This window comes from Podarcis cretensis (genome assembly GCF_951804945.1).
Source record: "Podarcis cretensis genome assembly, chromosome: 3".
NCBI classification, from domain to species: domain Eukaryota; kingdom Metazoa; phylum Chordata; class Lepidosauria; order Squamata; family Lacertidae; genus Podarcis; species Podarcis cretensis.
The window spans coordinates 32,483,308-32,510,364 of NC_137172.1; the positions used below are offsets into that span (position 1 = coordinate 32,483,308).

A 27,057-nucleotide genomic window follows, 5' to 3' on the forward strand; every position below is an offset into this window, starting at 1 on the left:
CCGCACTTCGGTTTCCAAACGTTTTCGAAATAGAAAGGACTTGCAGAACAGATTCTGTTCAACTTCCGAGGTATGACTGTAGTACTTACCCACCTGCCAATGCTATCTGTAGGTCAGGTGCCTCTCAGGATAACACCATGACAGCCAGGTCAAGTTCCCTATCTTAAAACATTTATATCATGTTGTTGTTGTTTAGTTGTATCCGACTCTTCGTGACCCCATGGACCAGAGCACGCCAGGTACTCCTATCTTCCACTGCCTCCTGCAGTTTGGTCAAACTCATGTTCGTAGCTTTGAGAACACTGTCCAACCATCTCGTCCTCCGTCGTCCCCTTCTTCTTGTGCCCTCAATTTTTCCCAACATCAAGGTCTTTTCCAGGGAGTCTTCTCGTGAGGTGGCCAAAGTATTGGAGCCTCAGCTTCACGATCTGTCCTTCCAGTGAGCACTCAGGGCTGATTTCCTGAAGAATGGATAGGTTTGATCTTCTTGCAGTCTGTGGGACTCTCAAGAGTCTCCTCCAGCACCATAATAGCTGGTCATAAATTTTGAAGGTTTTGTGGAGTCTGGTGGACTAAAAACAAACAAGAAAACCCTATATGACATTCATCTATCATTTTTGTTGACTTTCAGGAATCTTCTAGGTGTGAAACTGGAGTTATAGTTTGTGGCTTATACATAGATGGTGCTTGCTGGAATCCCACTACAAAGACATTGGAAGAGCCTGAGCTTCACCAGAGATTTTATCCACTACCAGACATACATTTTTTACCAAAAAAGGTGATTTAAATAAAATGTACATTCTGTGTTATAACAAAAGCTCAGGGTGGCAACAGGTAACACTAATGATACAAATTTTGCAAGTTTGGAGCAGCTATATGATCTTATATTTATACCTGAAATGAGAAATATTTGATTTCATTGTATCATTTTACTACATTATGCACTCCTTTTCTCACCCACTCCCTTATTCTGACTCCAAGTTTCAACCTGTAAAGTGTTTTTGTCCATGTTGCATGTGCCTGGTGTTTATGGCAGTTGTGGTGCATCTGGCTGGCTGTTCTGAATCTATGACGAATTAACAGTGTGCTGTGCTTGTGCAAACAATTGTCAGGCTACTTGTGTAGAAAAAAACCCATCCACCGCTCCATCACCAGATGGGTGCTGAAGGTAGAGGCTCATACTAACATCTAGAACCCCTTCCCCCTTAAAAGATGAGACAGATACGCAAAGTTTGCCTATGTTGTGCTGTGATTTCCTGCTTCGCATATTGGTTGCATGCACATAGTGTATATTGTATGTTTTGCGTGCTACTCTTTCATATTCCTCTCATATACAGTCTATTTAAAAGATCGGTGTTATGCTAATACGTATTATTAATTCATCAACACTTCTCTTTTGAAGATGGCCTCCCATGCAAGACCCCATTGTCTAGAGGAGGAAGAAGTCTGGCTACTTTATGAATGTCCACTATACAGGACACCTGAAAGATCAGGAACACTGTCCTCTACAGGTATATCAACTAATTTTATAACAGTAGTTAACCTACCAAGTCTTATAGCACCCAGCCACTGGATAACAAGAGGTGTTGCACTGTTATGCCAACTAGATGACTGAGAAAATTTAAAAAAATTAAAAAATACCTCTTAAACTTGGATACTCTTCAGACTGTTGGACCACTTGAGGTTTTGGTAAACGGATGCTTAAGAATAAACAGTATTTATTGTGGTTTTCATTATGATTTATCTTCTCTTTATTTATATAAGCATGGTAGCAGGTTAATTAAACTTATTTGTGTTCAGTCAGATGTGTGTCAAGCTAGCCATGTGGTAAAGTTGGACTTCCTCAGCTCCAGCAATAAACTTCTAGTGCTTGCTTACCGCAGTATTGTTTCTAATAGTGACCAGCCCAATGCTGCTGGAGCCTTACCATGAGGACATTAAAGTGATTGCCACTGTCTTGAATCAGAATTGCACAGTTGGAAGGGACCCTCAGGATCATCTAGTCCAACCCCCTGCAATGCAGGAATATGCAGCTGTCTCATACAGGGATCAAACCTGCAACTTTGGCATTAACAGCACCAACTGAGCCATCCAAATCTGTAGCATGCCTACTGAACAAAAAGTATGAGTCACTTCTATTGCTCTGCACTTTTTACCTCTCACTCCATTTACCATCATGCAACCAGGGAGGTTTGTGAACATGACAAAGCAGCCCTGAGTTTTCCACCTCTGTAGTATGAGAAGGGCTCAAATGAATATGGCAGATCCTATGTTTATTTATTTCCTGAGTAGGAGTGTGAGCTTTTCAACCTCTTTCTGGGTAGAATGCATGTAATTCACCTGAACTCGGCTAGAACTCTTAAGAACTTCAACTATCCCAGGACACAGATACATCTTCAATCAGAGCTACTTATATATTCAAAGGGCAAACAAAAATGTTAGAAGTCTCTTCCAAGTAAATAATTACATCTGCACAAAATCATTTCTAGATTAAATTTTAATTATGCAAGTTACTTTTTATGAAGTTCAATCTAAGGAGTACATTTTAGATGTAAAAAGGTGTAACAAACATGACACGTTGCAGTTTATATTAGTCAGGAACCACACTCCTGGGAGAACATGCTCATATAAAAAGATTACTCGTTTTCCTTTAGAAGATATCTTAGAATTATCCGAAAATAGTGGTATTTCTACAATTTTCTTTGCATAACAAATTACAATAGATATTTTGAAGCACTCAATGTTTATAAGGATTTTTTCTGCTCTAAACAGATATAACATGCAGGCTAAAGAAAGTTGTCATGATCATTTCTGCCACACAACACACAGTCAATTTACAATCTTGTACAGCAGTAACTAAAATGGCTCATACAAATATACAGAGTACAATATGGATCCCCATAGGGCATAAGAGTGCTGTTATCCCCATCACTCAAGGCTATTCATGTTCCAAAGGGGACTGGTTAGACGGCGATATGGGCATCCGTTAAGTAAGCCCTACAGTGATCCACAATCATGCATTTTAACTATATTAAACGGAAATCAATTGTTATCAAGAACTATGCTACAAATTCATAAATGCAAAATATAGTCAAATTAAAAATGGGTACTTTGCTATTATTAAATGGATAATTTTTATCAGCTGTAAAAATTTCAACAGACCTGCTTTCTAATTTAATATATTAAAATGGCAATTATTCCTTCCATTTAGGTAAATAATTCCACCTTATAGCCAATTCAGTAAAAAACTATTCAATAAAAATTTATAGATGTTCTGCTACAAACAGCATAAAACCACACAGCATGAGTTGCTGTGAAAACTCAAATATACAAAAATACATTTGTTAAAAAGTTCAATTAAAGTGGTTGACTTTAATTATGTTAAAAAGCTGCTTTAAATAGCAATTTGAAAAATTAGCATTTTTCCTACTTTCAACAGTATAAAAAGGCAAAATAACCTACATTTGAGGTAGCAATGCCAATTCACAAAACTTTGAATAAATTTCATATACTTCCATAACACATTTGTCATTGCAATATTTAAATGAGCACTTCAATTGTTCAACTCAATTTCATAGCAATACTTTATAAAACTTTTCAAAAATACTGGAAATGGTTTTAGTAAAAAAAAGATTTGCATCTTATACTCAAAACACTGTACAACAAAATCAATGTTACAATATAAAGAAAAGCTATAGTACAAAGCAATGGTTTATAATAGCTGAAAAAACTGCCTATTTTTTCACAGTCTGTACAACATGCCACACCCTGTATCATTGTTTTTTGTCACTTGCACTTCTTGAGGTCTGACACTCTCAAAGAATGAGCTGTAAGGGATTTTAAAATATTCTCTTAAATCAATGTACTTTTTAGAGCACATAGTATAAGGAATACTATTATGTAAAAACTTCAAGAGGCATATGACAACCATCGCTCAGACTTAAAATGGGATTTTGTTCTCCAGAGCGAAGGGGTAGAGAAGCAACTCCTGTCCATTTGCTTCCCCAGAAGCAATTCCTGCTTCTGCAACAGCCACTAGGGATTCAGCCTGAGAGAACCAGTTATAAGAGATAGACCTGAGAACTACTATGATTAGAAAGCTGTAGCATCGGAAGTCGCTCTTCATTGGACTTTGTAATGTTTACTATTTTCTGGTGCATTTTGGCCAAGGGCTCTGAAGGTAGCCCAAAGAATGAAAAATACAAAAGTTACACAAAACAAGCAAATCTTCAGCATTAAACCCTAAAATGGTCTTTCCTATGTCGGGAACAGATAATTAACATTATCCAGCATATACATTGCTTGACAGGCTTTTAATGTGCTATACAACTAATTTATTGCTTAACTGAAGTGTGTAATTTGAAATGGGGAGATGGCTAAAAATATATGGAAAAGACTATTTTTAGTAGTTTATTTGTAAAGTTATCTGCAGCTTTACTATCTGATCACAATTTTTAAGAAAATCTAGCAGAATTAACGTATACCAAGTGCAATGGTATGAGGTATGTGGTTTTTTGCAATGAAGATTTGACTACAGAAGCTGTGCATTATCCACCAGTTTGAAGACACTCAGTAGATATATGGAAATATGCGATATGGTACACGTTGACAGTATTTTTCCCATGCTAAGCCATATTTTTTCTTACATTGACGTTCATCACGGGCTTCTCGATGAATAAGCAAACCAGTAAAGTATATGACATAGAAATATGGTAAGATGTGGTTGATCCCTGTAAGAACACATAAACAGTTATTTTTTCCACTCTTCACCTGAAAAGGTAAATAAGGGTTTTTTTGTTGATCACTTTAATGCTAATAATTTATAACTGGGTTTTAATATTGACTTTCGGTTTCTTTATTAGATTTCAAGCTTGAACATTATATTTATATGTCATAATTTATTTTCTCTGTTTTCTATGCTGATAAAGAAAAAAAAGAACTTACTGTCAAAAAGACAAACAGAACAATATACTTATGGTGTATTATCCCACCTAGCCGTCATCTTACGACAATTTTCAATTAGATCAGGGGTGGGGAACATGTTATTGGAGTCCACATGCTATTGGACTCTCAACTCCCATCAGTCGCAAACAGCATGACATATAGTCAGGGATAATGAAAGCAATACAGCATATGGAGGGCCAGATTCCTCACCCATTTTGATCCCATGTTCTGTAAAAATGAATTTCTCCCCTAACCATCCAGAGGTATTAAGAGGTCTAATATCTTAGTTAATAACAACCACTGGTAGGAATTTGAAAAACAGAGGTCAGAGGCAAAAACACAAATTAAACAATGGGATTGCACACACTCTCACACAGACAAATTCACAAGGCCAATGTCCAAGCTGAATAGTTCCACCCTGAATGAATGGTTTAAGTGAGGGCAGGAAGCAGCCTTGAAGTCAACTCTTAATTGTTTTCTGCTTTGGACAATAGGTGGTGAAGTATCACCCACATGATGGCCTGCCACCCATGCAAAACATGCAAGATTTCACTAGAAGACACTTTACTATCTTACCACACGGTAAGGACCAAGCCAGAGCCATGATGATATCTCCAAGGTAGTTTGGATGGCGCACCAAGCCCCACCAGCCAGAGACCAGGAGGTTTTTTCCAGTTGCAGTGGGAATAACTTTCAAGTCTGTATGGTGATATACAAATAAACATTATTTGTACTCTGCAGACGAGAACACACTGTGTAATATTAATATATATAGAAAGCACTGATAGAAAACCAATTTGCCTAAGCAGTACTTACGAGCAACTTTTGGATCCTTTGGATTTCTTCGAAATATGTTTTTTTGTGAATTCGCACCACGAAAAATGTAATAGCCAAGAACTTCAGAAAAGAAAGAATAAGCAACTATTATTTCCTTGCAGAACTTGCCAACAGCACACAGTCCATTGTCTTTTCCAATTTTACATTAATACCAAGTGACAAGAGCAATGTTCTTAGGCATCTATTATTGTCCAGTTTTTAGTCATGAGTACAATTGATGTGTGTAGGGACGCAGGTGGCGCTGTGGGTTAAAGCCTCAGCGCCTAGGACTTGCCGATCGAAAGGTCGGCGGTTCGAATCCCTGCGGCGGGGTGCGCTCCCGCTGCTCGGTCCCAGCGCCTGCCAACCTAGCAGTTCGAAAGCACCTCCGGGTGCAAGTAGATAAATAGGGACCGCTTACCGGCGGGAAGGTAAACGGCGTTTCCGTGTGCGGCTCTGGCTTGCCAGAGCAGCGATGTCACGCTGGCCACGTGACCCGGAAGTGTCTCTGGACAGCGCTGGCCCCTGGCCTCTTAAGTGAGATGGGCGCACAACCCCAGAGTCTGTCAAGACTGGCCCGTATGGGCAGGGGTACCTTTACCTTTACCTTTTACAATTGATGTGGATATTACAAATTTACTTGCTCACTCTGAGGCTGCTTCAGCTCTGGAGAACCCCTGGCCAGCCCCAGAGGCACCATTTGCCTGCAAGAAACAGCCGCAAAAGGCTTTGGGAGGCAGAGACACAAGAGGGCATCAGAGGAGAGAGGGAAGGAAAGAAGGTTGCCCACGGTACCCCTGACCATCATTCAAGGCACCCCACGGTGCCACAGCACACGTTGAAAGCCACTGCTATACAACATGAAATAGAGATGGAGTTTTTATAGCTACTCTACTATTGAACAATGACATTCAAAGAGACTGATGGCAAACACCCTCTCTAAAAATTACTTGATTTACTAACTGAATTGTTGACATCAGTTTGGGTCAGGAAAGGGCTTTCTCAACTGACCATGAAATATTATTCCTTCAGGAGACCTGAAGGTTAATTGTGCTGGCTGATAAGAGATATGGGAGGCCAGTAAATCTACCTGTGTGTCTCTACCTAGGAACCTTGCCAACCTTGAGGCCCACAAGAGAAATACCAGCTGTAACTTGCTACACCCCTTTTTCTTTTCTTTTTTCTTTGTTACTTCTCTGGGACAAGGGGTGGGAGGTTTTTGATGTGGATGCTTGTGTGCAACAATTCATACCACTCAGGGTGAGAGTCTGAATGGGTTGGAGTGGGGGTGAAAGGTGTTAACTTAGTCAAAAGCTACAGGGTGAGAGTACGTTGGCACAGAGTGGGACCCTCTTTGTGTGAGTAACAGGGAGTGAGTGGGCAACTTAAGTGAAAAACAATGTGGGAACCATTGCTAAGATCATTGGTTGTTTAACCTGTACAAACGATTTGTGTTTGATTTTCACTTAGGTATTTGGTTAAATTGGATATTTTAATTTGTCACTGTAGTTTTGCTTGTTTACAAAAAATATGACAGAATTGTTAACTTGTTGCTTATTGGGCCTGCGTATATGTATATGATTTTGTAATTTTTGTATTTTTTCTGCTTATTTTTCTTGCTCTGTGATTGAAAATATTTGAATAAATCCTGAAAATAAATTGATATATTAAGCATTCCCATAAAGCATCCAGAATGCTTTTAAGTAAAGCAGTATTTCATTTTAATTGCCACTTACTATTCAAGGCTACAATTGCAGAAGCTGATAACCAAGAAAGTTCATTCGGATGTTTCACTAAATAGAAGGCTTGCAAGCTGTAGAGAAAAGGAACCCACACCAAGTCTCCAAATGCTAGCATGAACCCAAAACCATCATGGATGATGTCCATTGTTGTCAGAATAGCTTCCTAAAAAGTTAAAAGAATTAAATGAGTACTGATCTGAATTTCTGTTAATGTCCAAAATATTTTCACTATACTGTACTGTTAGGGTTATGTACATGTGGAATATGCAGCAAAGCACACATAGACTGAATTTACACTTTTCTAAAACTCAGCAAATGTTTTTCAGCAATGTGCTCTCAATGCCTTTTACAATTCAGCTATCTAGATAGGCAGATGAGAGCTAAAACAGGAGAAACTAGTACTAGTTTCTCACTCTGCTTCTCCGTCTCTCACACATAAACATCACACCCATTCACACAAAAACTCTTACCCCATTCATCCATCCATCCATTATCTCATTCATACTCACACACCCAAGACAACTTGCCCCAATGCACAGCCACCTATTTTGTGCTTCACCCCTTTGGCTAAGAAAGTTAGCCAATCTTGTAGATTACCACCACAGAATGTACAAGATGCCCCCTCTTCCAAAATTGAAATCACTTTGCAGGCCGTATCCTTGATGCCCTCATCCTGTCAGAGAAAGAAGAGCCAGCAGGCAGACACTGTACCTGGCTCATTCTGTGGTCAACCCTTAGAGCAAGACTGCTAGAGCTAGAAGATCTGGCATCTCTTCTGAGATGGCAGACCAGGTAGCACACAAGACACAGCCAAATGCCTTCCCCAATGCCTGCAGTCTTCCCTGCCACTGAAGGTTGCTCCAGGTGTTGGTAAGGTGTCTGGTTTTGGGTATCCATAGGGAAGACGCCAGAAACCCACCTATATGCAGTCTACAGAAAGATACAACCCCTTTCACTTGACAGAGGGGAACAAGTTATACAACAATTTCCTCATACGTTTCATGAACAGCCTAGCCCACAATGTTTTTCAGCCAATCGTTGTGATGATGAGCCAATCATATGCTTGTTATCATATCAAAGAAAGAGATTGTTTTCTCCACGACCAAAATGGGGATACTGAGAAACATGAGGGAGGCACTAGCAGGATTTGAGGAATCACAAAGTTTGCAGAAGGACAACACATTTTTTTAAAAAAAAACTCCAAAAGGAGGCAAAAAAATATATCCTACCAAATAGCCATAAACATTACCTCATTCCAAAGTGCATCGACCACATAAAGGAGCTGGAAACTATTAACCAGTATCATGGACAAAGATGGCATATTCAGATGTTGCACTTTCATCTCAGTCAACAGCATTGCCAAGTTAATAACAACCTTAAAAAAATTTAAGTTGCACATTAAAATCAACTTTTATCTTACAACTCTGGTGAAACAGTAACACAAGTTTCAATGTTAATTTCATTTCAAAGCATTTTTCTCCTGCTCACAAGAAGTATTTTACTCGTGTATAAGCAGAGTTTGACCTAGTGTGTGCTCTATTCCTTTTAACCTTTCTATTTATCTTCCCATATTTGTATTTTAACTCTTATAAATTAAACAATAGCTATGTAAAATGATACTTGCAGCTGTGAACATTGTACAACTAATGCTGCCGTGATAATGCTGCTGTTTGTAGTGTATAATATAGTGTCATCATATTGTTAATATTTCCAATATTTTGCAATCTTTTCTTGCAGTACATTTTTCATTTTAAGAACTTAGTTGTCTTATTTGTAAAATCAAATATGATGTGGGGGGGCACTAGGGGCGCACCGGAAGATGGCTGACAGTAACATCTCTCCAACCCACACGAGGTAATTAAGAGGCTGTGATGGGAGTAAACAGCCCCCCCGGCCCCCCAAGCGTGGAGGGGGGACTGCCCTTGCCTGCTGTGCCCTACACCACCCCCGAATTTGAGGGGGTGGGGGCACTAGGCAGAAAGCCCTTGTGTGGATTTCGGCGCGCCTCTAGCTGCAGCAACTTCAAAAGAAACAATTAGGAGGAAGCTAATGCACATATTTCAAGGATGAATGGGGAGTAAAGACTGCTAACCGAAGAGATCTCTGAGAAACAAGATGGGTCGGAGGAACAGGAATAAATCATGAGAAGACACAACAAGGCTCGGTATGTTCTGCAACGGGACTGGATGGGGGAGGGGAAAAAACTTTCCTTTCTTTTCTCTATGTGATTAACCAAGAATCCCCCCCCCCACAAGTCACAAATGCCGTTTAAATGACTTAAGCTGAGGATTTAAGACTGTGTGGAGATAATTTTCTAACCAAAGCATGTTTTAAGGAGACTGTGGAATGTATAAGAGCTTTGGAATGACGCAGTCAAAAATACCGTCGCCATTTTGGCAAGTTCTGTCAAAAGACTGGGAGGAGGAGTAGATTTGTTTTCATATTGTGAGTGAGCCTCCTCAGAGGGACTAAAGAAGGCGACAGTTTTGTGAGACTGATGATGGAAAGAGAGCTTTTATTTACGAAAGTGATGATATATGGAAACCATCTCGACATGATGATTGGACAAACGGAAAATTCACACATGATTATAACTGGTGTTTACCTGCTTAAGGAGATTATCAGAAGAGATCATAAAGAAAAAAAGAAAAATATACGAACAAGATGAGATGTGAGAACAGCAAGAGAGGACTGGTCAGAATTATGAACATTATTTGGACAGATTTGTGGATATTAACGCAGCAGCAAGAAGATGATTGGAATCCCCTTCGGAAATTGAAATATGGGTCCCCCCAACAAAAAATTTAAAATTTGGCTTTGTAATTCGGAATTTATGTGATGTGATTTGATTTGATTGGTCGGTTAATAAAAATTATTTTTTTAAAAAATCAAATATGATGCAAAAATAGATTTAAACACTTACTCACCCAGCCAATTAGCCCTGGTCGTAACTCACAGAAGTATTTCAGGTCAAAATTTCTGATGCGAGGATTTAATTCACGTCCCATAAAAAAGTCATAAAATATATTCCCTACAAAAATAAATAAATTGGACCACAGTATAATATTGGCTACTGTACTGTTACTGGGTTTTATCCAAGTCACACTTAAAGTAGTCCCACTGAAATTAATGTACCGTATTTTTCGCCCTATAGGACGCACTTTTTCCCCTCCAAAAATGAAGGGGAAATGTGTGTGCGTCCTTTGGGGCGAATGCAGGCTTTCGCTGAAGCCTGGAGAGCGAGAGGCGTCGGTGCGCACCGACGTCTCTCGCTCTCCAGGCTCCAGGAAGCTATCCGCAAGCCTTACACGCCCGGGGGGGGGGTTCCCGTGCTCCGCGCAGGTGTCCGGACGCCCCGTGCTCCGCGCTGGTGTCGGCAAGCCTTGCGCACCCGGGGGATCTCCCCCCCGGGCGCGCATGGCTTGCGGGCGGCAGCTGGCAGCGCGGAGCACGGGGCGCCCTTCGGAGGACGCCCCGTGCTCCGCGCTGGTGTCGGCAAGCCTTGCACACCCGGATCTCCCCCCCCGGGTGCGCATGGCTTGAGGGCGGCAGCTGGCAGCGCGGAGCACGGGGCGCCCTTCGGAGGACGCCCCTTGCTCCATGCTGGTGTCGGCAAGCCTTGCGCACCCGGGGGATCTCCCCTCGGGCGCGCAAGGCTTGCGGGCGGCAGCCGGCAGCGCGGAGCACGGGGCACCCTTCGGAGGACGCCCCGTGCTCCGCACTGGTGTCAGCAAGCCTTGCGCACCCGGGGGATCTCCCCTCGGGCGCGCAAGGCTTGCGGGTGGCAGCCGGCAGCGCGGAGCACGGGGCGCCCTTCGGAGGACGCCCCTTGCTCCGTGCTGGTGTCGGCAAGCCTTGCGCACCCGGGGGATCTCCCCCCGGGCGCGCAAGGCTTGCGGGCGGCAGCCGGCAGCGCGGAGCACGGGGCGCCCTTCGGAGGACGCCCCTTGCTCCGTGCTGGTGTCGGCAAGCCTTGCGCACCCGGGGGATCTCCCCCCGGGCGCGCAAGGCTTGCGGGCGGCAGCCGGCAGCGCGGAGCAAGGGGCACCCTTCGGAGGACGCCCCATGCTCTGCGCTGGTGTCGGCAAGCCTTGCGCACCCGGGGGATCTCCCCTCGGGAGCGCAAGGCTTGCGGGCGGCAGCCGGCAGCGCGGAGCACGGGGTGCCCTTCGGAGGTGCGTCCTATGGGATGGAGCGTCCTATGGGACGAAAAATACGGTACTTAAGATAGTCAGACAGGATTTCTGCCTAGAACTTCTTACAAGACATAGTTATGCCAAACTTGCCCCATATTCTTAAAATACACCGAAAAGAAAAGTGGGTACACATTCTTCTATAAGTTTAATTTATTATAACTTTACAGGAGCACACAATCCAATAAGAATGCTTTTTATCAAGGTACATGCAAATTAAATTAGTAATTATGTAAATAGCATGAGCGGATTAAATCAGACAAAAAATGCATTAGAAGTTAAATGCATGATTCCTCTTAGTGTTTCATTGAAAGCCTCAAGACAGAGACTATGAAGCAGAGGAACGGGGTTAATGTAGTTCGTAATGACAGTACTTTTGACACACAGAAATGCATGAGAACAAAAAATAAACACTTACCAGAATTTCCCCCAGGTGACAATTCTTGTTCAGGTGCTCTTAATGAACGGGCATAGAGATAAATGCTTAACACCACAGAAAAAACTGTAGCACTGACAGCAAATTGTAGGAAATGGTCATATATATAGGAAAACTCCATTTCAAAATACAGAGAAATTCCTACAGCTGCAGCTGTTAGGATAAAAGCATAGAATCCTTGAAGGAGAGAAAAAAACACAGATTATGTGAGACACAAGTAAAAAAACCAAACACTACTCTAAAAACACACTTAAGAAAGTGAATGTGTAGAAACATTGTAAATCATTTTCCTAATTAAATCATCTTAATAAAGTAGGCTCTGATAGAAAATTTTATGCCAGAAATCTTTGTATTTAAGCTTTCCAATTTGGCAATATTTATACACAATGTGAAACCCTAAGACTGCAATTCTGTATTCATTTACCTTGGAATTAATTACACTGAACCCAAAGGGACTGATTTATACATTTACTATAATAAAAAACTTTAAGCTGCTTACATGAAAAATAACAATGAAATCACCTTGCAATAATAAACTTTCGCCCATGCTCTTATGTACAAGCAACCATTTTCCCACACCTTCAATAAAAGTTCTTCAAACGCTTAGCCCCCCCAACTCCCTTGTTAAAAATAAACAGAAAGCTCTTGGTCAAGCTTGGCTAAACACATACATCAGAGCTTTCCAAACTTTTTATGTTGCTGACACACTTTTTTTTACATGCATCATTTCGCGACACAGTAATTCAGTTTCACTAGCACACCGGAGGTGAAACTAACCCCTTATAAGAGTGTTTGAGCAACACACCTACACACTGCAGCCGACACATTAACGTGTTGCAACACAGTTTGGAAAGCTCTGACATACATTTTAATTACAGTCATACCTCGGGTTGAATGCGCTTCGGGTTGAGCGTGTTCGAGCTGCGCTTTGTGGCAACCCGGAAGTAACGGAGCGCTTGCGCATGCACAGACGCTCAAAATGACGTCACGCGCATGCGCAGAAGGGTCAAAAAGTGGCGTGCGCAGATGTGCCGTCACTAGTTACATTTGCTTCTAGATACGAACGGGCTCCGGAACGGAATGCTATCTGTGTCAAGGCAGCGTTGTAGTTGGCACACCAACACAAGCTGGTAATGGATGACCTGAGCCACTGAGGTCAGCTAGGTCTCTAGTGATGGATCTAGCAAGTACCCCCAAACTCTGTACAGTCGTACCTTAGAAGTCGAACAGAATCCATTCCAGAAGTTTGTTCGACTTCCAAAACATTTGGAAACCAAAGTGCGGCTTCTGATTGGCTACAGAAAGCTCCTGCAGCCAATTGGAAGCCACAGAAGCCCTGTCGGATGTTCGGCTTCCAAAAATAGTTCGCAAACCGGAACAGTCACTTCTGGGTTTGTGGCATTCGAGCGTTCTGAGAACTAAGCTGTTTGAAAACCAAGGTATGACTGTACTTGCTCCTTCAGAGGGAGCACAACCCCATCCAGAGCCAATACAAAGCCAAATTAGCACATCTGGGAATCACCCATCCACATGGACTCTGTCTTTTCAGGATTCAGTTACAGCCCACATCTAGTCCATGATTGCATCCAGGCATGGTTTAAGACATGCATGGCCTCTCCTGATTCCGTTATTACTGAATGAAATAGAGCTGGATGTCATCAGCAAAGCAGTGACACTTTGCTCCAAATCTAATGATCAATGGTATCAAGAGCCACTGAGAATTCCAGGAGAATCAACATTGTCACATTTCCCTGTCCCTCTCCTGAAGGATATCATTCATCAGCAACTCAGACTAAGTATGTTAAGGACAAGAATTCAAATTGTATTATGACTACAACAATATATGTGTAATGAAAATTTAGCCCGTTTAGACACATATTACACTAGAAGTATAAAACAAACTACGGTTATGGCCATTGCCCATTACTGAAGGCTACCACACCTACAGACAAGTACTAAGCAAGTGGAAAATTAAAAGCAGACAATCACCTGTAACCATATAGCTGAAAACCCAAAGCATCATTTGGCATGATAACTGAACCATATATTCTCATGTTTCCAATCTCAATAATTATAGGTTACCAGTTTAAAAGTAATTCTTAATTTAAAACCTAATTACCATTTATCCTGTATTCCAGTCTCATTCCATTCAAAAGTGGGGTCCCTTCTACAATCTTAAAAGAAAAAGAAAAAAGTATTTTCCACCTAGATTCAGGAGTGGTAAAGCAAATTATAGGGAAACAATCATTTTTTAAAGAACCTGTTGCCTTTCTACATTTTGTAGAATAACAGAGCCACTTAGCCAAGAGAAGGGGGAAATTCTAAACCTTGCAATTACATGATAATCCCCATGATATAAAACTGATTGCATAATAATCTGCAGTTTAAAAACTATAAAAAATAGATTAACCATGGCTCTTTCCATGCAATCACAAATCCCAAAGTTGGCATAGAAGAATAACACTCATACAACTACAAAAATAAGCTATCTAGAAGAAATATTTGTATTAATTCTAATAATTTATATACCACCTTTGATTTAAAAAAGAAATACTAAGGGGATTAACAGATCAATAAAACAATGTATCACAAGAAAACCAGGTCAGAAAAAAACAAATTAAAATATTGATCACAGTAACCAGAAGCCAGTATTAATTGTCAGGAAAATGCCCAGGTAAGCAGACAGATTTTCATTTGTCAACATAAACATTCTATGATCAATCTGCTTGATCATCACAGGCAGATCAATGTACAAGGCAGAAACCACTATGTAAAAAAGCCCTTTTCAGCATCACTGTAAGATGTACATCTACAGTCCATGGCATGGTTCCTAAGGCTGCCTCTGCAGACCACAGTGATTGAGATTGTCACAATCCAGCTCACCACTCCATCAAGACATGTGTCTAAAGCATGCCTGGATAGCTCCTAAGTCAAATGTAACAGAGAAACAGGGCTGAGTGCCCCAGATCTCCTGAAGGCCATCCCAATGGTTTCATATAGAATCTATGATGTAAAATAGAATTGTGTACATTCCTGTTTGGCAGGAATGTAGTAGGAACACTGAAAATTGCAACGATCATTCTCCTCATCAATTATGGTCCCTCAAATCATCATTTTCATTGGTTTTGCTGTATGACAGCCATAATATTTTTAAAAATTGTGACACACACAAAATAAAAATGCATTTTTGTAAACGCAGTATACAAATTTATAGTTAAAGTTTTACCTTTCCTATTGGGAGTAAGTAAAACAGAGCTTGGAGAAAGAACCAAAGAAGAAAGACACCAAACACTCTTGTCTCCCATAAACTTTCCAAAGCAGGGAGGGAGGGAGGAAAATTCAGGACACTGGGGTCTTTCTGATTACACATCAACAACAAGTAAAATACAGTTCCAGGAAGGAGAAAAATCATTAAAAAGGCACCTGCAAAACAAACACACAGAATCAGAAGTTAAACAGGAAACAAAATGAAGCATTACTACAACAGAAAAACGGTTGTCAAACTACTCAGTTGTTACAATATTGCAACTCAAAGATCACCCCCCCTCCCCACACACATACCAGGACTGTTACCTATTTTAAGATATAATGCTTTCATTGCCTAATGGAGAACAATTTGAAATGGGTGACATAATTAAAGACTGCAGGTATACTTCTAGCAACTGCACAGAAATGATATTGTCTAAACTTTAAGGTCGAAAGGCTCTTGGCCAGCAGCAGGTAGCCACAGAGATGCAAGAGGAAGGAACTACAGTGGAACCTCAGTTGTCGAACGTAATCTGTTCTGGAAAAGACCATTCAACTTCCAAAACGTTCGACAACCAAGGCTCAATGGGCAGTCAGCAAAATCCATTGAAAAATGGATAAACACACCTCGGAAGCCATTCAACTTCTGAGGTGTTTGAAAACGGAAGCGTTCACTTCTGGTTTGTCAGTGTTTGAAAGCCGAAACGTTCGACTTCTGAAGCATTTGACAACCAAGCTTCCACTGTAGTCCCAATTCTAGTCACTTGCCCAGATACTGATGACATGTAAGCATAGTAGCTGATGTCACACAGAAAACATGATTTCTGGGGAAAGATTATGCAATAAAATTCATGAAAACCACTGTCATTATGTAACTATTTATTGGGTATGCTGGGATTCAAGAAACCACTACCAGGAGAGGTCTCAAACTGACTTCTAATGGAAATGCCAGCTCTGTATATACAATGATGTGCATACAGAGCTGCTTCCCTCCACTTAAGTGAATTTGAAAAAAACTATATGAATGCTGCAGTACACCAAGACTATCATACCAATTTTTCCTCCAAACTCTAGTTCCTTTGTCTTCATGCATACTTTTACAACAGGTTTGGGTTTCTCAAAAATTCTCTCTTCTGAATACATTTCTTCTGTTCTCTTCTCCTCCTTCCTTGAATGCAAATTGTAGCGTTCGAGGATGCGCTCTCTGGCACGCTCAGATTCAATTCTTTGGCGCTAAATACCACAGTGAAGGGAGAGGAAGTCATTTGCAATCATATTGCGCCACCTGCTGGATATATCCCTCCATTCAAGTAATACTGCCTGAAAACCTCTCATTTCTTTGATCCCAAATCTGCTAATCAACACTGCCATACACTCCCTTCTCATACCAACTAGGTCCAGCCTCTTCCTCGAAAAAACCCCACAATTCCTTTTCATCAGTACATTTACAACACAATGCACACAGTCATTCTTAGCAGGATAAGAGCAACCTATTCCTTTGTCAACACTCTTTATAACATATTCAAGATCCTTTCTCTACATTCTATCCATTTTATCAAGCAATACATTTAATGCAGATATTGTAAACTCAAGGATTGAAGAGCAGCTAACTTTAAACATCTAACCAGAAGGTTTCCAGAAACAATGGAAATTTGAGTATGTTGAATACTATTATTTCATACCTCTAGAGTATTGTGAGATGAGTAATTCACTTCTGTGATATCTGGCTCCCCATTATACTGGTTGGTATTGTTTTCATTTAGTTTCTGGATAAAAAAAAAAGAATTGAGTGTTTCCATTGTAGTAAATATTATCAGTTTTTTAAGAAAACCTTCCATTCCACAATTAATCATAGATTGCCTTTATAAATTTCTGATGTGTAGCACAGACACACAAGAGAACCAGGTTTTATGGAACCCTTGAACGAAATTCTAAATCAAATAACTTTGGGAAGTACCTGGTTTAGTTTTAACAGTCTCCAAATCTAAGTAGAAGAGGAATTTGTGGAACAGTGGAGAAGTGGAAAATAAGTATATGGAACCTGTGGTGTGCTCCATATACTTGACTTTTTTATGTCTGTGCCAACTTTATTCTGACAATACTCAATTCCTTCTACTTTCTTTGCAAAGGAAGAATAAATTGAATAGTGCATGAAATCTGGTTTGTTCAAGGAACAGTTGCTATGTGTTTTTGTGATTCCAAATTACAAAAAGTGCAGCTACTGTCAAACTATATTGCCCATAAATTTTCTATATTTCAGTTTAGCTGTATGTGAACATAGCTTGACAAAGGGACTAGACATAAAAATAAATCAACTCAAATACCAAAGGAATCAGATTAGGTTCCCCAATCATATTCTTTTCATTTTTTGGTTCTCTGCTTTGAGAGGAAGAACGACGTCTGTGTTTTGCTGGTCGACCAGGTGAACGAGATCTAGAGCCTGATCTAGATCTGCTACCACTGCGTCTTGAAGGGGAACCGGAGGAAGAGCTACTTTTTCTAAATCGAAAAGATGACATAGACTGAAAAATTTAAAAAAAATAGTTACATCATTAGCTTTACAAACTAGTAGGTTTAAAAATATTCATTGTTTACATTACATTTCCAAGCACAAGTCAAAGTGTTGGTGCTGACCTTTAAAGCCCTAAACAGCCTCGGTCCAGTATACCTGAAGGAGCATCTCCAACCCCATGGTTCTGCCCAGACACTGAGGTCCAGCATCAAGTGCCTTCTGGCGGTTCCCTCGCTGCAAGAAGCCAAGTTACAGGGAACCAGGCAGAGGGCCTTCTCGGTAGTGGGACCCGTCCTGTGGAACGTCCTCCCACCAGATGTCAAAGAGAAAAACAACTACCAGACTTTTAGAAGACATCTGAAGGCAGCTCTGTTTAGGGAAGCTTTTAATGTTTGACGGACTAATGCTTAGTATTTTATTTTAATGTTTGACGGACTAATGGAAGCCATCCAGAGTGGCTGGGGAAACCCAGCCAGATGGGTGGGGTATAAATAAAATAAAATAAAATAAAAATAATAATAATTTTACATTAATTCAGTTTTTTGGCAACATCGCTTGAAGGTGGATCAAGAAATTGAAAAGAGGTGAAATGAAGAAATAGTATGGCACCTTACTATTCAAGCTTGAGATTTAGGATTTGTATTTGTAAAGCACAACTGCCACCTCAGTCTAAAACCAAGGTAGCAGTAAAACCATAACAAATGTGCTCAACCTTGAAAGTTGATGTGTGCAGCTCTACTCTTACTTAGGGGGAAATCTAGATGTATGGTGATTTATGTAGGTGACAACCCTACATAAATATGAAATTGCATAATCCCAAACATTAGCACCAATACTGAAAATAAAGCACAGCTTATTTCAACATACATTCAACATATATTTAAAATACATTTGTCTGGAAAATAAATATGATTTTTATTTGAGTTGCTAAAACACACCCTAAAATACCAAAGTAGTTCATTTTGGACTTTAAAATATTCTGCACACATGCTGATTAGATGTGGGATCAGGATGTGGGAGATATATGCATTTTTAAGAAATTCAGCAACCCCAAACATTGTGTGTCAGATGTGAACTGATACAACCAGAGCAGTTATTACTGAATCTACTTGAACATAAAGGATACAAATTTCTTCAGTTTCCTAAATGCCTGATATACTACAAATTTTCAAAGCTGAGCCCCCAGCAATTTTTTAAAAATGTGGCTGTACATGCATTACAATATGTTTAATGACTTTTCAAGTGTTCAACAAACTCCATGGCCATGGTACAACACCTGCATGTGGAAAATTCTGTTGATACTGCACAGAATGCCCCTCAAAGCATTCTATAATGGGCTAATCTTAAAACATACAAAATCAATAAGGAAAAGGAGCAGAATGGCTTGATATATAGTGCAACTTCACAAACCATGGGTAGTATTCAATGCTCTCATTCCATCAGTGCAAGCACTTTTGGCTGCACACTGGAACTTCCACTTCGCCTCCCAACGTGCTCTGAGGGTTCCACCAAAATTCTGGAGTAGTTTTGAGGATGGCACAGCATGAACCTTCTGTTATACAAATGGAAATCCTTGTGCTAATGGAGCAAGTGCATTGGATACCACCCCACAGTTTTATCCTCATACTGCAGGAATATACACAGAAGCAAATATTTAGGACTAATGACTGAAGTGTAGCCCAAAGGGTTCATTAGTAACCAAACAAATGAGCCCTTCTTGTTATGATTATTTACTCTAGAGACTAATTACCCTCATATCGCTTTCTTTTAGCTGAAGCTCAGTTCCATCTTTGTATTTTACTGTGTAAAGATGAGTTCGGTCGTCATAGCTGGTTACTTGTACTTCATAATACAGAACACTTCCAGGCCACCGGCCCATTACCACTTCTTCATCAGCAAACTTTCTCCTGGGCATGTTTCAATCTTGGGGGGGAAAGTGGAGGAAATTGAAGTTGTTAGCATAGATGTTGCAAAAGTCAAGTCATGCTTTGAGTCTAATGAAATTAAACAAAGTCACCTGTGTGCTGAATGAGTTAAAAGGAAGAAATGTATGAGCACTTAACAAGAGTTACTGTATTTCAACGCGTAATGGTCACCACCGTGCAATAGTCGAACCCCCTCTTTTTCGGGCCCTAAAATTGGTCCCCAGAGCAATCCCTGCATTGCAGGGGTGAAAATGCCTTGCCAGTGGGACATTTTGTTTTGCTCAACAGCATTTCCCTGCTTTTGTAAATGAAATGGCTCTTGGCGCAGCTGTTTCCCAGCCTCTTCCTGTTTCCCTGTGGGCCCAGGGCTGCCTGCGGGACTTGCCTGTTGTCCAGGTCAGCCCTCAGCCCACAGAGGATGAGGCAGCCCCGCACAGGGAGTAAGGGCGGCGGCAGCTGAGGAGATCTGGTCTGAGAGCCAGTGACAGAGGAGAAATGTGATGGCAAGGTCTTGCCCATGGATGTGCCCAGTGTCTGGTAACTAGTAACAGTAGAGCATGCATCTGAGGCAGGGCTTGTGCAGCAAGCCTCTGGGTTCTCCATTAAAAAAGCAACCATTACACAGTACTAGTATTTTACTCCAGTTCTAAGCTGCACATGTGCAAAAAAGGGTGTAGGATTTTCCCATCTGTTCAAATATATTAGTTCAACACTCACACAGGAAAAATATGAAACTACACAAACACAATGGGAAAACAAGTACAAGAGCACTATGTGCTACAGAGGTTACAATCTATGCTTTGCCTATTGCGGTCAATAGGCTTAGGACTGCTTAACCTAGCGTTGGACTGTAGCTTGACTCCATTCATTGAACTGATGTCAACGAAACGCCCCCATTTCAAAAAGGTTATGACAGGTCCAAAATATTTTTGGGCCCAGGGTGACATCTTAAAATCCATTAAATGACTTGCTTTCTTGTCAGAAGTTAGCTCATAAACAAGGGTTGGAACAAGGATCCATCCCTTTAATCAACACATAACTGTTAACTCTGCACTGCTATTCGTACTTACATGTAAGCCCACTGAAATTAGTGGGGCTTACTTCCTGGTAAAAATACACAGAACAAGCTGCATTTCAGGTGCAGAGGGGAGAGGCCTCTCTGTTTAAGCGTATACCACCTCAGTGGCTTTATACAGTGAAGAGGTTTATAAAAGTAATAAATAAACGTGGAGCAAGAAATGGAATTTTTACTTCTAGAAAAACACAGTGCAAGTCAAATAGTATCTGTACTGAATTAAATAACAGTTGCAATGATACCAAATTTCTCAAGTGTGTGCTCGTTATTTGGTGTAGCAATTTACGACACAAATGAAACAAAATTAGATCTTAAATTGCAGGTGTGCTTGCGAAGATTGATGCAACAGGCACAAGTCTCCCACATAACACATTTAGCCCTGTAAGCATAAAATACTAAGCATATCCATGTTTTACTGGATTTTTGTGCAACAGTACTCCTTGTTGACTATGTCAGGTGCACTTGTCTGACATCTCCACTAAATTAATCTATGCATTTCAAAATAAATTAAAGAGCAAAAATCCTGTTGATGTATGCAGGCTAGTATTTATTGGGACTTTGGGATGTACCATCAGCCCCATGAGGAGTCGTAAGACATCTTCAAGGAGTGCATATCAATCCCATGGAATGACAGCTGTAGTGAAGGAAAGCACTCAGGAGCCTAAGACTTGGGTAGGTTCAGAGTGTGCCCCGGCAGCAGACCCTCACTGGATGTGAGAATAACCGGATCTTAACATCACTCCAAAGTGATTTGAAAAGCAGCAAGCTTAGAGATAGCTGCTGTATGTTTCCTTCTGCAAGGCTTTGGGAGGTGACTAGAAAGTATCATTTTAAAAAATATTTCTAATATTAGTATGTTATTACTACTACAGCTTGCAAATCCTCATATACACAGTGCATACACATGGCTGAATGAAAAGCTTTCACACATTTGTCTGCGGAACAGGTTTTTGTATAATACTAATTAGAAGTAGAATCATAGAATTGTAGTCTTGGAAGGGACCCCAAAGATCATCTAGTACTGCCAGTTTTAAATTTGGATGTTGCCACTTAATTAGCTTCAACAGCAGTGCAATTAATGATCTTAGTACTGCAGCCTTAGGATTACTTCCAGCAGCATTTGCAGTTTTACAACCATTTAACATGAAATTCACACATTTGCAGTGGTTTCAAAGGGGACCTAAAAATCAAAAGCCCGAGTGAGTTGTCCTGGGAAACTGCAGACGGAAGTGCAAATTCCCAATTAACCATAAAGCTCACTGGGTGACCGTAGGCTACTATGTCTCAGCCTCCTAGGGTTGAAAATAAAATGGGGAACGCGAGGACTTCCGGGTTGGCGCCTCCGGCAATGGCGGAGTTCCTCCGATCGGGAGGAATTTGCTCCTTGGAAATCAGGGTCTGACCGCCACGGCGAAGGCGGAGACCCATTAAAATCACAGGCGGGAGAAGCCTGTGAACGTGGGATTCGGCTGGCACCTTTTGCGCCTCCCCTACTCGCGGGGAGACTCTGTTTCGGGGATCCGGAGCGATGGGTGAGCGGCGCGGTGCTTCGAATTGACTGCTTTTTTCACGGAGGGAAGCCGCATTGCTGTTGCCGGAGAGCGCTGACTTTTTCCTGTGGACAATTTTACTCTAAACAACTACCCGTGAGTAGAACGGAAAATTGGATTTACAAACGTCTTAATTTGGTACCGAAACGGGAAAGTTTTAAACAGGAAGTCCGCCTTCCCCTTTTGTAAATAGATTGAAGCAAAGAAGCTGCAAGCTAAGGTCTTGGAAAGCCTTATGTAAAGGATTAAACTTCCATCGATTAAAATCATTAAACCCCCCATGGAAGCAGGAGAAGAGGGGGGAATTTTTGGATCGTGTAAGCCTGCAGGAGAGAGTGATAAAAATTAAATTACCACTGCTCTGAACCTGGAAACAGGCTGCCAGTAGATTGACATTTTGGGAGAGTTCATTGACTGTGAATAAAACGTATGTTGACATTTAGTTAAATAAGAGAAATATATTGTTTCCATTGTCCTCTTCTGTGTTTAAAAAGGAGGAAAAGTAACTGAAAATTGAAACTAACTTTACTTTTGGAACTGTGCTTGAAAGGATTGATACAAGTGGAGACTGTTTCCCTCTAGAGGGAGCTTTTGAAACTGTTACAAGAGTGGAGCTGGGGAATCTCCAGCTGCAGGATAAGAACTGTGAGAATCAAGGATTGACCTTGGACCATTTAAGAATGTCGACAGGAGAAGCCTTAGTGACTGCATTATGCAAGATAAGCTATTCGTTGGAACAGCTTCACAAAAAGATGGATGTTATGGCTACTAAAATTGATAACTTGGAACAAAAAGTGAGCATCAATATAGAAATTATTCAGGATTTGCTGCAGGAATCTACTTTAGCAGAACAAAATGTGGAGGAGAAAGTTGTTGTTGTCGAACCTAAAGTAATACAAGTGGGAGCCTCAGCCTTAGGCAAATTGAGGACTATAAGTTGAGGCCTTTTATGAATGAATCCAGAAAAAGTCAGATTTTGAGGATCGAAGCCCGGCTTGGACTGGAGAAGGAAAGCTGGAAAGATCCCCCCATGCAGGGATTAACTGACTTTTGGGACATGGACTTGGGTCAGGAGGAGACTGGAGTTGTGGGGGCCTTTGGATTTGGAGGAATTTTGAAACATGTCCTGAAATACTTCATGGATTTTAGCTTTAACTATGGAAATTTGGCTGACCTGTCAAGAAGGAACAATATGGAAATTTGGCTGACCTGTCGAGAAGGAACAAAGGTATTGTTAGGTCAGAGTTTCCCCGAGATCTGCTCTATAGCATCAAAGAATATGAAGAAGACCTGCAGAAGGGACTTGGAAGAGTTAAGAGCCTCGGACATAAGATCTCCAGGTTGATGGACTGTATGGAGTTGACGGAAGTGACTGGCAGAGTCCGAGACTGGGGAGAGGAGATGGTGGAAGAAGATTGGAAAATTTAAAGTCTATATATAGAAATATTGTACATTAATGAGTGATAGAAAAATGTTGGAATGAAATTTTATGGCCTTAGTAGAAATGCTATAAGGAGTTAAGCTTAAATAAGTATACTAATTTTAATGGAAATAAGATTAAAAATATGTTAAGACATTTATATGATAGAAAATAGAGAAAGATGGAAAGGAATTGCTGAAACCATTAATGGAAGTGGAATACAAAGAGGGAGGTGAGAGGAGGTTGATGAAACAAGGGAATGAAAGATAGAATATGGAAAAGGTATGATGTATGTTTTTAAATTGTTTTTGTTTTGTTTTTTGTTTATTGTGTTTAGTTTAATGTGTTAAGGTTGTGTTTTGTATTGTTTATATATTGTATTGTATTGTTTTTTTCTTTTTTGTTTTTTTCTCTTCTTTCTTTTTTGTAAGCTTTAAAAGTAATAAATATTATTTTTTAAAAAAATAAAATAAAATGGGGAGCGCAACCATCACGCACAATATTTTGAGCTTCTTGGAGGAAAAGTGGAATATAAATGAAATAAGTAAGTGTCCTCTATTCACTTTTCCCCAGAAACTACCAACGAGAAGAGTGCGTACGTCAGAGCCGGAGATAAACATTACTATTATTATTTTAAAAAGGTGAACTTCCATCCCAACGGGAATATTATTCTAAAACAAGTTCCACCAAGTTCCGTGGAGCTGCACCCCTAGTAAAGATGCTTAGCATCGCAGCCTTCAAGAGCGGCTGCCATCCCTTCCAGACCCCTCCTGCGTGTCGCGAGGGGCCTGCGAGGCTCTCCGACCTTTTCGCTCCGCGGCTCTCAGGGGCGGGAGCCGCTTTCCGCAAAGAGGGGAGCACAACGCGCTCGCGCGGGCTCTGCGGCGGCCCACGAGAGAAACTTAGCGGCCTCTCGCGGGTGGGACTGAGGGGGGAGTAAAGAGAGGCGACGCGCGGCTCTCGAAACAAAAGAGCCTGCCGAAAGGCCGACGGGGGACGCGGAGCGACGGCTGCAGCCTGACGGCACCCAGGCCTCAGAAAATGGAGGCGGAGGGAGAGAAGGAAGGAGGGAGGGAGGGAGCAGAAGGAGGCGGCGACCGCCCGGTACCCTCCCTCGCAGGACAGGCGCCGAAGGGGTGTGTCCCGGCCCGCAAACAACGCGTCCTCACCTGGTCGCTGCGCCCCCGCCGCGTCGTCTGGCACGGAGGTCTCCGCCGAACTGTGCGAAGCCTGGGCAAGCGGGCGAAGGAAGGGGGCGAACTCAACGGCAGCAAGGGCCAACCGCCTCAAGCGACGGTTACGGGAGCGAGAGCGGGCGACGCTCCAAATCCCTCCCCCGGGTCCCGCTGGGAGGCGCGAAAGGCAAGGCGCCAAGCGCCGCCATTGGCCAGGCCGCGGCGTTTGAATCCGTCTCGGCGGCCTCCCATTGGCTGAGAGTCGGTGGCGCGTTCCTCCCTCTCGCGCTCCGACGCTCAACCTCCCGAGTTCCGGTCCAAGTTGTGCCTCCGCTTCAGCCAGTTGACATAGTTCACTCCGGGGAGCTGAGAATCCTGGAGCGGCGCGCCAGAAGGACCCGCCTCCTCTCAAAGCTCCTCGCTGCTGCTCGTGCGGCTCTCTCCGAGTGATGGAGAGGGGAGCGGGCTCTTCCCCTCTCCTTCCAGTTTGCACATCTGAACAGATGCAAACGGGTCGATAAGCAGGTTCCCAGATGAAATCAAGGGTGGTGGGGCCGCCGCCCAGAAGTTCCCGCTCCCACTGTGGATGGCGAAGCATAGTTTTAACGCGCACGCGGGGAGTTTGGGTGGGTGTGCAAAGCAATCGGCTCACGTTTCTGTCAGCGCAGATCAGGCAACACCCGCCCACCCAGTCCCTGTGCACTGAACCGCTTTATGCCAAGAAAAACAAAAGATGCCGGAAGTCCAAAGCGGTGCAAGCCGCACGCCCTGAAATTTGAAGAGCTTCGCGTATACAGAACCATTTGCGACTGGTGCCTTACTGTTACTGAACTGGATACGTCCGAAATTTTAAACACCTCTTCTAATTCCAGCAGCCGATGGTCTTTTTAACCTGCAGTGCTGACCTCTGCCCCATGGCTTTGATGGTAGAGAGAACGAGCGTGACCCTCATTTCGAAACACGTTTATTTTCTTGAGTGCCTTTCATCAAAAGGTTCCAAGGCGGTGATCAAAAGTCTGGCGAACGATTCTACAGGCTATATAAATGCAATACAAAACCAACCCATAAACATAGCAATAGGGAACAAGAGAAGAGACACTAAAAATAGGCTGGCTCTGTAAGGATTGCGTGAGGCACATAAGGGGGTTCAAACCTCTGTTTGGGAGCTTGTAAGGTTTGCTGCTGGCTGTGCCAGTGAGTCTGGAAGTGCTGTGGTGTCACCTGGTGTTGCAGGATGGCAAGACACCTGCTATTTTTGCATGTTCAGGTTGTGTGTGTTTTCCCTCCCGTCCCTGTTGAAAATGCATTGGTAATAGTGGCTATTCAGCTAGCATAAGTCCCAGCATATTGGCATATTGAACCAGCTACAATCCTATGTATATGTCAAACCCCCCCCCCCAAAAGAGCTCAACAACTTTTGTGTCCCGATTTTCACCTTTTGAAATATGGCAATAGCCTAGTATCACCCCTGGCATATACTTACCTAAGGCCAGAATTCAGTCAGGACAGCAACCCTGTACGAATGCTTCCAAATGGGAGTTTATTGTGAAATAAGTGCTGCTTATGCATGCAAGCTCCCCCCCACTGCCACTTCCCATGCTATTGTCACAATCAAATCCAAAATGTAAAAACAACTTGTTATAGCCACTGCTGCTGTGGAAGCTTGTTAGCACATATGGGGGGGTGCATAACAGGTTTATCCATTTGCTTGTCACCTGAGTACAACCTAGCCATTTGGTTTCTGGCGGCCCATCAGGAAACATTCTGGACACTCATAGGTTTACAGTGTAAGTCCTGACTAACCTTAGCTCAGAGCCTAAATATGTTATTGAACTTAACACTGGTGTGTTAAGGCAGATAAAAATGTATAATCTAACTATTTTGAAAAATAAAATTTAATGTTATGGTTTAGGATTGCTTTTATTTTGAATTACATGGTGGTGGCACCATAACCTTTTCAGTGCTTAGTGCCTCTAAAGGCCTTCAGCCTGTGTAACAAGCAAACATTCTAAGACCGTCAAAC

At 41.8% G+C, this 27,057-nt stretch overlaps 2 protein-coding genes across 8 annotated transcripts in view; one reads left to right on the top strand and one right to left on the bottom strand.

The window, feature by feature from the left end:
- DNAH14 (dynein axonemal heavy chain 14) overlaps positions 1 to 1,733 on the top strand; it is a 133,012-nt gene extending 131,279 nt beyond the window's left edge. For all 7 annotated transcript variants that reach the window (XM_079969138.1, XM_079969140.1, XM_079969136.1 and 4 more), the window contains 2 exons: positions 632 to 778; positions 1,403 to 1,733. In XM_079969138.1, coding sequence (XP_079825264.1) covers positions 632 to 778; positions 1,403 to 1,615 — 360 coding nt within the window. In that variant the 3' untranslated portion in view covers positions 1,616 to 1,733. The remainder of the gene's footprint in view (positions 1 to 631; positions 779 to 1,402) is intronic.
- Positions 1,734 to 2,479: 746 nt separating this feature from the next.
- On the bottom strand, positions 2,480 to 26,363 carry LBR (lamin B receptor). The gene is made up of 14 exons (XM_079969262.1): positions 25,029 to 26,363; positions 19,640 to 19,812; positions 17,702 to 17,899; positions 17,060 to 17,143; positions 16,430 to 16,610; positions 15,358 to 15,554; positions 14,251 to 14,305; positions 12,114 to 12,308; positions 10,430 to 10,533; positions 8,752 to 8,877; positions 7,497 to 7,665; positions 5,761 to 5,841; positions 5,521 to 5,643; positions 2,480 to 4,730 (listed from the first exon to the last, which is right to left on the bottom strand). The coding sequence occupies exons 2-14, from the start codon at positions 19,802 to 19,804 to the stop codon at positions 4,570 to 4,572; spliced, it is 1,839 nt and encodes a 612-aa protein (XP_079825388.1). The 5' UTR covers positions 19,805 to 19,812; positions 25,029 to 26,363; the 3' UTR covers positions 2,480 to 4,569.
- Between the last annotated feature and the right edge of the window lie 694 nt (positions 26,364 to 27,057).

What these genes read in the sequence shown, in the direction of transcription:
- LBR (XM_079969262.1), bottom strand. Translation starts at nt 19,804, where the DNA reads ATGCCCAGGAGAAAGTTTGCTGATGAAGAAGTGGTAATGGGCCGGTGG. An exon ending in TAAAAGAAAGCGATATGAGG is followed by an intron (nt 17,900 to 19,639) that starts GTAATTAGTCTC and finishes TAAATTTTTCAG; the next exon opens with TCTATGTCATCTTTTCGATT. An exon ending in GTCACCTGGGGGAAATTCTG is followed by an intron (nt 10,534 to 12,113) that starts GTAAGTGTTTAT and finishes TTATTTTTGTAG; the next exon opens with GGAATATATTTTATGACTTT.